This window comes from Schistocerca piceifrons, chromosome X (genome assembly GCF_021461385.2).
Source record: "Schistocerca piceifrons isolate TAMUIC-IGC-003096 chromosome X, iqSchPice1.1, whole genome shotgun sequence".
NCBI classification, from domain to species: Eukaryota; Metazoa; Arthropoda; class Insecta; order Orthoptera; family Acrididae; genus Schistocerca; species Schistocerca piceifrons.
Genome location: NC_060149.1, coordinates 327,545,407 through 327,556,826, shown reverse-complemented (window position 1 = coordinate 327,556,826; position 11,420 = coordinate 327,545,407). Strand labels below are relative to the sequence as shown.

The 11,420-nt window shown below is 30.4% G+C and overlaps 1 protein-coding gene across 1 annotated transcript; it reads right to left on the bottom strand.

Annotated features, from left to right (window-relative positions):
* Window positions 1-3,304: 3,304 nt before the first annotated feature.
* Window positions 3,305-9,570, bottom strand: LOC124722340. Its single transcript, XM_047247514.1, has 5 exons — window positions 8,927-9,570; window positions 7,907-8,773; window positions 7,356-7,463; window positions 7,196-7,253; window positions 3,305-3,346 (listed from the first exon to the last, which is right to left on the bottom strand). The coding sequence occupies exons 1-5, from the start codon at window positions 9,568-9,570 to the stop codon at window positions 3,305-3,307; spliced, it is 1,719 nt and encodes a 572-aa protein (XP_047103470.1).
* Between the last annotated feature and the right edge of the window lie 1,850 nt (window positions 9,571-11,420).

Sequence of the window (11,420 nt, the reverse complement as noted above, 5' to 3'; positions counted from 1 at the left end):
TTACCAACCTGCAAGTGAAGCTTAGCCATGGACTGATATGGGTTTGGTGTGCTGCTTGTATTCTGCACAAAACAGTTCAAGCAGCTACTGACATTTATCCTATAGATACAGAAATGGTAGTCTGCAAAATATTTGGATACTTCAGATCATAAACTATGAGAGTTGAAAGTCTGAAACACCATTGTAGCTTTTTGGAAATATATTTTCAAATGATTCTGGGTTATTCTATCACACAATGGTTAGCACTATTGGCTGCTGTTGAAAGAGTTATCAAAATTTTTAAACTACTAAAATCACACTCCAGAACATGTCTATTGCTCCTTCAAACCTTCTGTCAGAACACTTTTTCTGGGATATTTTGTATTTTTTCTCTGCTAAGCTTCATCATTTCATGAAGCAGTGAAAAACATTGAGGGACAGTAATCCAATTTCAGTTAACTGACTGTGTTAGTAAGTTGAAAGCTACCTTGGAGTAGATATCTGAAGACCAGTTTCTTCTCCTAAATGTCAAACGAATTCTAGACAATGTTGGAACAGTGAACATCTGCTGCCAGTCGAGGTAAAATGTTTCATATGTTCTGCTGTACTACCTTCCTATGAAAATGCTCATCCTATAGGAAAAAGTGGACTAAAAATAGTTTCAAGAACTTAAAATCCAACTGCTGGGCTACCTTTAATAAAATATCCTTATGTGATAGTAGATGGAATCTGTCGATTCCACCACACCTGATCCAGCAGCATGTGGTATCGGCAGATTTCTCCTACTAGTGCTAATTTTTTTCTCCCCCTAAACAACGACATTCCTAACCAATATATTTTATTAAATGTAAATGAATCTAATCACTGAAAAAAGCGGGAATGAATTATATATTTTAATCAATTAAAAAATTCCTATTCAATACAATGTATTGAAAATTTAAAAATTACAAAATTAAAACACTAAAAATTAAGAAATTTCTAGAATAAAGAATAATTTACTAAAAATTGAAAAATTAAAATCTTTTTTTTCCTTTACAAATGGATATATGAATTTTAAGACACCTGCATTTTCTTACTCATATTTCTTAGAATTACTTTCATCTAAAATGAAATTAGAGATATTGTAAAGTGGAAAATTTCAATGGATATTTTAAATGTAATAAAAAAATCCTATTTACTTTTTAGTTAAAAACTTAATATTCATATATACACACACATAAGGATATGTATGTCCTTATGTGATAGCAGATGGAATCTGCCGATATATATATATATATATATATATATATATATATATATATATATATATATATATATATATATATATATATATATATATATATATATATATATCCTTATGTGATAGTAGATGGAAACTGCCGATTCCACTCCACCTGATCCAGCAGGTGGTATCGGCAGATTTCTTCTAACAGTGCCGATTTTTCCTCCCCCTAAACAACGACATTCCTAACCAATATATTTTATTAAATTTAACTGAATCTAATGACTGAATATACAGGATGAAAAGTATTTAAACCAACAAACTGGGAGGTTGTAGGGGACATCAAAACAAATTTTTTTCCCTAATGTCATTTTTTCCTATGAGGAGTATTTAAACCGATGGAGGCCGTATTACACTCTTCAGTTGATAGAGGCTGTATTACAATCTTCAGTTGTTAGAGGGCATATTACGGTCTTCGGTTGTAGGCAAATGCTGTCCACCAGTGTAGTAGTGCATTGTCTCTGTTTACTAATGGAGCAATACACCTGGAGTGAGTACACTGATATGGTTGGTGCATACTACATAGTGCACCACAATGGACAAGCTGCACGGCGGGGTTATCAACAACAATATACTAATCGCCTTATCCCGAATCATATGACCTTTGCTGCCGTGTACCAACGTTTGCATGACGCCGCGTCTTTTAGCAGATTACCTGGACAGGGACACCGTCGCACTGTAAGAATGCTGCAATTTGAGGAAGCTGTCTTGCAGCATGTGGAGTGGGATCCTTCAATCAGCACTCGTGCAATTGCACGTAACATGGGGATGAATCAGACAAATGTAAGAACAGTCCTTTGAGAGTAATTGTTACGTCCATTTCACTTATAGTGTGTCCACAATCTGGAACCAGTTGATTATCCACCCAGATCACAGTTTTCGCAGTGGTACCTGGAACAGTGTGAAATGCATCCTACATTTCCATCCTCTGTGTTGTTTACAAATGAAACAACGTTCAAGCGTGATGGAGTCTTCACCTTGCACAATCCGCATGTTTGGAGTGAGGATTACCCATACGCCACAGTTACTAGAGCTCATCAAGTACGGTTCTTCGTTAATGTGTGGGTCGGTGTTGTTGGGGGACTGTTTAATTGGGCAGTATCTGCTACCTAGGCCGTTAAATGGCAGGCACTATTACAATTTTCTCGCCAGATCAGGGCCAGAATTGCTGGAAGACGCCCCGCTCTCTCCAAGACAATGCATGTGGTTCCAACATGATGGGGTGCCAGCACATTTCAGTCATCGTGTGCGTCGATTCCTGGACAGACAGTTCCCAGAAACGTGGATTGGGAGAAGTGGTCCTGTACCATGGCCTGCTCGATGCCCAGATATGTCCTCTCTGGACTTTTTTGTGCGGGGAGAGATGTGCAACCTTGTTTACGCAACTCGTGTTGCATCATAAGAGGATCTGGTTGCCCGGATATTAGCAGCAGCAGGAACAATTCAGGATACTCGTGGTGTTTTTGCCTATGTCAGACAGAACATGATCCTATGGTGTAACCTTTGTTTATGTGTCAATGGAGGCATTTTTGAAAATCTACTGTAACTGAAATTGGGTTGTGTTAATGTGTTGTAGCTTGGTCATAAAAAAATGGAAAAATGTTTTTTGGTTTAATTAATTTGCCACCAGAGAATTCTTCCTCTACCGGTTTGAATACTTCTCATAGGAAAAATTGACATTAGGCAAAAATATTTGTTTTGATGTCTCTTACAACCTGCTAGAGTTTGTCGATTTAAATACTTTTCACCCTGTATATATATACATATATTACATATATAAGAGAAAATAATGGGAAACGATCATCTTTCTATAAAATTGAAAGTAGTGATGAAGTTTTACAAAATTAACATAAACCATGAAAAGAAAATTTCCATTTGCTATTGACATATTTGGTCAACAACAAGATAGAATAACAGTTGATGAATATTTACCAGAAAAAGCATTTAGAAAGAAATTGTAAAATATAAATTTCGAAAGTAGTTAAAGAAACTCTTAAACTATCTAATGGATTAATAATAAATTTAAATTTACTTTGTGACTACCTAATGAAGACGATTAATGCATAATAAAATATGGATATCAAACTAAAAATTATACAATTCTTAAAGAAAAAGATATAATTGAAAATGTTGTAATGGTAAAAATGATATTATAGTAAAAATCTGTAATTTTTGAACATGAGGATCAGGATGGACATTAAATAGAGTTATTGGATTACAATTATCAGTTAACACATATATTCCTTTAACAGGTTCATCTAATGTAAAATTACCTGAAAAAATAAAAGAAAAAATATTTGCATTAATCTAAAAATTAATGACCTAAAACGTTTTCTGTTGTCTATAGCGTCAACATTAAATTCAGTAGATAGACCAAAATGTAAAAATTCAGATATAACAAGTAATTGTAAAGAATTAGTTAAATATCTTGATGAAAAAAAAACCGATATTAAATTTCCTGTTGCAAATAAGTATATTGCAAGAAATGACACTAAAATTAATGATCACTTTAAAAAATGACAATAAAATTTATGGTATTCTAAAAATTGAGACTAAAATTAATACACTTATATCGTACACTTTTTCATGGAGAATATCAGGTATTTCCTTTAAAAACAACAAATTCTAGGAGAAGAAACACATGATCATTTATTGTGTTTTATACAAGAAAATCATTGTTATAACTGTTGGATAAATGTTAATCTGGACTTGCTACTAGTCAGATTACTACAAATATATACCAAAAATTTATTTGTGTTTTTTGTTTATTACATTTTAATATTTAATAATGTTAAATGATCATTCAAACATTATTTAATTAACTAATCAATATAAGTAGAACTACCAGAGAAAAGCGAATATATACATTTGCATTAAAAAGGGATAATTGTCAGCACAATCCACAAAAACTCTTTTACTACAAAATAAAAAAATTCAATAAGTGATTTTTGTTATTATATTCAACCTATAAGTGGAGAGCAATAAAATCCAGTTATATACAGAAGAATTAATCCAAAAATTAGAGACTATGTGGGGACAAAAAGTTGAAGAAATTGGAGAACTTTATGTTGAAGAAGAAATGATATCTTTAGCTTTTGAAGAAGGAATAAGGCTCAATAAATATAAATTTTTGTACTTTAAGTAAAATTTATTATACAAAAGAAATCATGATAATTTAACAGGAAAATCAACAGATCCATTATGTGATAATTGTTATTTATAATTAAAACATACCAAATTTGGACCACTTTATTTACATAATGAATCAGGATATGATTCTCATTTATTTCTAAAACACATGACTATGAGGAAACAGAAATAAAAATTAGTACCAAACAATAAAAATGGATATTTTAGATCTGTTAAGAAAGAAACAGAAAATTTTGGACATAAGAGTTGTTGATAATTATAATTTGTGCCTTCATGGCCTAATAATCTTTCCTCCATTTTAAAGATATTCGAATGAGAGATTATTCGAAATGTTTCCAGAGGATTTAATAATATTAGTAACAAGAAAATTTGTTTCTTTATGATTACATAGATAGCTGGGGAAAATTTGAATAATAAGTAATACGTCAAAGGAAGATTTTATTATTAAATTGAGTATCATACTTGTAAATAAGATTATAAACAAATAAAATTAATTAGGGAAAATATTAACATAAATCTAACTAGAATATCATTTTTATTTTTAAAATCTGATGTTTTATTATTAGCAAATGTTTTAGAAAATTCAAGAAAACTTGTATAAAAGTTTATGAATTATATACTTCCTGGTATAATACACCACCAGGATTATCTTCTTACGATATGTTAAAAATGGTTGAGGAAACACTGCAATTATTAGATGATTGTCTATGATTTCAATTATCGAAGAAGGAATAGGAGAGGAATTTCTTGATACCGTAAAAGATATGTGGAAGCTAAGAACAAATAAATTAAACATTTTGATTCTAAAAAGAATATTACTACTCAGTGTTTTTGGATACTAGTTATGAATATGGAAATCAATGTCTTGATATTTACCTTAGAATGTTTGAAATGGGATAAACAGAAAAACTTTGAATTTCGAAAAATTAAGTGAAATTTTAAAACTTCTAAATTTGAATGTATTTTTAATGTAAACTTAGAATACACAAAGAATTAAATGTTTTTCATACAAATTTGCAATTAGCTCCCAAAAATTCTACCAGAAACTAACGAAATAAAATTACTAACTTCATTATGCAATAACTACAATTACATTGTTCATTATAGAAATCTGAAACATTCTTTGTCTCAAGGGAGAAATTAATAAAAATATATAAATTATTCAAATGTATTAATCTGTCTGCTTAAAAGATATAGATGTAAATACCGAAATAAGAATGAAACGATAAAATAATTTCAAAAAAAGTTTTATGAACTGATGAATAATACAGTATTTGGGTAACCGAGCGAAAACATGAGAGACAGAGTAAATCAAAAATTAGTCTCAGGTTCAGATAAATATGATAAATCAGTTCCAAAACCAGATTTCAAATATAAAAGAATATTTAATGAAAATTTGGCTCCTATGGTATGAATAAAGCCTTAATAAACGTTTTTCTATTGCACTATCTACACTGTACATATTGGAATTATTAATAAATAATTTTTACTACATTAGTATGAAAATAGAATAAGGAGAAAATATTGAGCATTGTTATTAAGATACTGCTAGTTATTTTATGAAATGTCAAATGTAGAAAATGATGTTTATAATATTGCTAAAGTAAAAACAAGTATTAGGAAAAATGAATTTAAAATATAATCTAATAATAGTGGAAGAATTATGTGGTTTAAGATCACAAATGTACATTATAATTGGCGCAAATATAGAGAAATTGTAAACAGGAGTAAAGATGTGTAGTGTTAAAAATAAAATAAATTTTCATATAGTAAAGATCGTTAATTTAACAATAAATACTATAGTAAAATAATCTGTAAGGCCTCAAAATAATAAGTGATATATTCCAGAAAGAAATATAGACAGTTTAACATATTGTAATAAAGTAATTATGCATAGTCACCTGAACATATCGGCATTTGTAATAAAATAAGGGTGTGGTAAAGTAATTATATATATAATGAAACATATTTAAATTTTGAATTTTTTTCATTTTTTGTAATATCATTTTTCTAAATGAATGAAAGCTAAGATCTGTAGAAATTGTCGACTTGCAGAATCAATTGATTAGTTACTTCGTATAAATTTACTATAGATGGCTATAGAAGAATGTGTAGATTTTGTTTAAATGAAGAACATAAAAATATATAATAAAATCGTATAAATAGTGTTTGTGTAAAAAATATTTATAAGTATTATTAAATAGAACTTTTTAATTCTATTCCAGGTGAAGAGCACACAAGAATATAATTATCAATTTATAACAATGAAAATGTAAATAGTGACAATGATGAAAATGCAGATTCAAAAAAAAATTCCAGGAAATCATGGATTTCAATTCTTTTTACTCTTCATTGTCATAATATGATTTATACAGGAAATAATGCGATTTTCATAATTTTTCAAAAATAATCAAACGTTGTCTAGAAGTTGGTATGTTATTTGTAAAACCTTCTAAAAAACTAAATAAATAAACAATCAATATTTTTTTAAAGATTCTTGGTTGAAATCAGTGCTGCAATTTTATGTTGAGTTCGTTTGTCCATAACAAGATATAAGAGCAAAATTTCAATATGAATTTCATCACTAACAGTAGCACATAGTTGCACAACTCGTTTTTTGTGTCACAATACTGTTTCTTCTTTGTTTCATATTTTATCATAAATAGGATAATTTATTATAGCATATTGGGGATTCATACCAATATCTGTTTTTAATTGTGTTTTCATTAAAAACCACTGAGTCGTCAGCTTTCAAAAATCATTTCTCAAATAAATATTCCATACATTATCTTTATCCGATAATAAAGAATCAATCATTTGATTATTTTTCTTGTGTTTGTCTCTATTTCAATAAACAAATATATATTTAATTTTCATGCATTACAATTACTAGTTTATAATTTGACATTAATTCCATTAACCCTGCTGTTCTGTTCACTTTTACTTGACATATATACTGTTCGGGTCAATATGACCCGACATATCAAAATGCTTTAGAAACATAAATTTTGGTACAGTTTTAGCTATCGACATTGTTGTTCTATTCCAGTACCTTGTTAGTAATAATAATAATAATAATAATAATAATAATAATGGTAATAATAATAATAATAACAATGCATACAACTTTATTGAGGGATATTTTTCATTTAAATATGCACATAAATTTGAAACAACAGACAGTTTCCATTACAGGCATTCAACTTAGAAAGCACTACAGTTTTTCCATACTTCTATTCTTATTGTTGACAGTTTAGACGTAAGTATTGACATTTTCTAACAACAGACAGTTGTCATTACAGATATTCATCTTAGAGCACACTACAGTACAGAACACACTACAGTTTTTTTATTACATTCCAACATAGAAAGCACTACAACTTTAGAATCCTCTCTTCTTACTGATTGTAGTTTAGGCACAAGTATTCACATAAATTTGAAACAACAGAATTTTCAATACAATCATCTTATAAAATACTACAGTTCTTTTCTTACTGCTTGCACTGTGGACACAAGTAGGTTACATGTTTCTTGCAAATATGTTTACTACATTTTCCACACACCATGTTTGTTTTATTGTCATTACTTGATGGACAGAACTTACAGCGTGCACGTTTTGTAGATTTTCTTGTTGTTACCGATTCTGACACACCACCCACATCATTCGGGTTTTGGATGCTTGTGACCATTCTCAAAGAATCTTCTGTTCTTGGGAAATGCGTTCTTGATGCAATATGTTCTTTTATCAGTGACTTTCCAAGTTCCTCCAAGAATATTCTCCTTCTAGTCAATTTGCTTGCATTCCAATTAGGGTCAACCGAAATCCACAAAACGTATGCATTATAAGCAGAAACATCAAGAATATTGTAGAAAACTATCATTGGCCACCTATTACTTTTTCGTTTGCATGTATATGTACCTAATAACTGATCAAGCGTGTCTACAGCACCTTTGGTTGAATTATAGTCCAAAATCATTTTTGGCTTCTTATCAGCCCTGTCACTGATTTCCGCATCATGGTGGAGAGTGCTCATAAGTACAACATTCTTGTGTCTCTTAGGAATATAATTAACCACAGTAGTGTCATTTGTGAAGTAAAATGAAGAGCTGTGTACCTCCTTGTTGGTCATTTTGTGTGGAAGCTCCGGCTTATTTTTCCGTATAGTTCCCAACATAGTCAATTTCCTTTTCAGAAGCAGCTGCCCCAAATTGTACGACGTAAAAAAGTTGTCACACGTGATATTCTGACCACGTAACTCAGAAGTGAGATCAGATACCACCCTCATTCCCTGATTTCTTTCTGGTGCCGCTCCACTCACCTTTCCTGTATAAATTTGGGCTTTCAGTACGTATGAAGTTTTGCTGTCACACATGGTCCATATTTTGATCCCATATTTTGCCGGTTTACTTGGGATATACTGCTTGAATGGACAGCGACCTCTAAATGCTACTAACTGCTCGTCAACAGTAACATTTTCTCCTGGATTATACAGTTTAGGAAGGACCTCTACCCACTTCTCCCAAATACTACGAATTGCGGCAAGTTTGTCAGTACGTCGTCTTTCCTCTCTAGTAGATTTCTTGTCAAATCGCAGGACACGTGATATCTTACAGAATGTTTCATGAGACATGGTTGCTCGAAATATGTTTCGCCCAGTATCTTTATCCCACAAACTTTTTGTAGACTCCCCATGAGATCGATATACACCCGCTAGGAGTAAGAGTCCTAAGTATGCATGGAAAACAGAACCATCAATATCTGTCCACTGTTCACCATAAACTCGCTGCCCTTCAATATTTGTCATCTCTATTATTTCATTTTGAAGCGCTGTGTGAAATACTGCTTCAAATGAACATTTTACATCAGATATTCTGCTGACTGCATACCTGGTAACTCCTGGGGTACTCTTGATGATGTTCGAAGCTGGTAGGCGACCATGTTGTGCTGGTGGATGCAACTGCCATTCTATATTCCCATTTTTAGAAAGAAAAGTCTCTACACTATTTTGTATGGGCTGTGGACTGTCGTAACTGTCATCGGAACACTCGCTTTCAGATGCATTGCTGATGTGATCTTCAAACTCAGAAAGTGATCCTTCATCTGGTGAGGCATTTACTATTTCTTCCAACTCACGATCATTCAATGGTCTCATCGCCATGGTGTCACAAGTCAAACTGGGCAGAAACAAAGCATTCCAATTATTGAGAACTGCCAATTATTATTTCCTGGGGAAAGCAACAAACAAGCCCATTGTTGTGAACGCATGGAGCTTTAGGTGATTGTTGAGAGTAAGTTGGAATGATGCAGTCACTATTCCCACACAACACAACAAAAATAATTTTCGCCATTTCCAGATTTTAGAAATAAATACGAGTTACACTAAACATATTTGTGTCGGGTCATTATGACCCGAACATTACATATGCAACTATTACAGTTGAAGCCCAAACTTCTTAAACTTTTTTAAAACCTTTTAAAACACATGCTGCTCATCCATTTTCAGACAAAGTCACAAAGTTTCATAAATATATATTGGTATTTACATAATGTAAAATAACGTTCATATTCGTTTCGGGTCATATAGACCCGAACAGAACAGCAGGGTTAACCATCCAAGCGATTTTTCAGTTACTAATTCATGGAAAAACATAATTATTATAAGATTTTTTTAATTGTGTTGTTCAAATTCGAGTTTTAACTTGGATTATATTTATCAATCGTTAACCTAAATTCCATTTTGAACAACAAATTTACTTCTTTTGCAAGAGTTTCTTTTACTTCGAACCCAGAATAATTTTTACCTAACAATAGAATCTCCAGCACAAGAACCCCATGCAAAATTTTCGTTTAAATCTTATCCCCCAGAATTTCGTTATAATGTTTTAAAAATGAACCAAATATTTGAAAAATATAAAGTATTTCGTATTCTTAATTATTTACCATAGTTAAGGGTTTGTCCTTCCATTTTATTCAATAGATTTTAGGTTAAATTTAATAAAACTGTTGACAAAATAAAAGGATATTTTATTTTTTATAAAATATAATTTTTTTCTTTAAGGTTATAAAATCAAACATCCTTCCACAAAACTATCGATTAATTTTATGTTGGATAGGTTGATTAATCTGAACCTTTGGCTAGAATAATTTTAAAACTTGGAAAAAATTGAACGAATTTAGGATGAACACAACCATCTACATCATTTATATTAATTTCTGCATCTTTATTGAAAATATTAAAATTATACTTTTAAGATTATGTGGAAAAGAATAAATTACATAAATTTTTATTTCCTGCATTTGGAATCTTGAAAATTTATAAAGATAAAATTTCTTAATTCTATAATGATCAAGTTTTTTATAATGATATTATAAGATTACTTTATTTGAATGCAACTACTATGGTTATACAAATCCTAACCATTTAAGAAAAACTTTATCATATTCCTTTCCCAAATCTTTTTCTGCAAGACATATATCAGAAATTTTTTATTAGTTCTTCTTCATAAAGTTTTCCTTTCCTGCTTCTATATTAAAATCTGTTAATTTAGATGTAATTTAACCAGAATAAATAGCACTTTTAATTTCAAAAATTTCGCTCAAAGATTTAACTGTGTATCTTTCTTCAAAACTCCTGTTAATTCAGACTTTATCATCAGTTTCTTACTTTGGCATGTTATTAAGTGGAGCAAAAATTTTTTATACTTTTTTTCGTTTACTTCTTTTGTTATATTTTATTTTCAGAAAATTTTGTATTATTATCATCATTAAGTAGATTATTAACTAAAGGGATTCAAATATAATGTCGTTGAAGTGCAAAATTTCAAAATTTTTTCTTTTATTGTTCCATTAAATCCTTCAACAGATACTTGTTATTCTTTGAAAGGTGGATAATAATTGATAATACTTTTTTTCATAAGTTCTTGAAAATCTATATAGTAATTTTTTCCATCATCTGTTGGTAAATGTTTTTGAGTTCTTTTCTAGAAACATTTTCAGAAGTGTTCATTA

What these genes read in the sequence shown, in the direction of transcription:
- LOC124722340 (XM_047247514.1), bottom strand. Translation starts at nt 9,570, where the DNA reads ATGGCGATGAGACCATTGAATGATCGTGAGTTGGAAGAAATAGTAAAT. An exon ending in ATTCGTAGTATTTGGGAGAA is followed by an intron (nt 8,774 to 8,926) that starts GTGGGTAGAGGT and finishes CATGTGTGACAG; the next exon opens with CAAAACTTCATACGTACTGA. An exon ending in TATTATCGGATAAAGATAAT is followed by an intron (nt 3,347 to 7,195) that starts GTATGGAATATT and finishes TATAATTTTTAG; the next exon opens with TTTGATATCCATATTTTATT.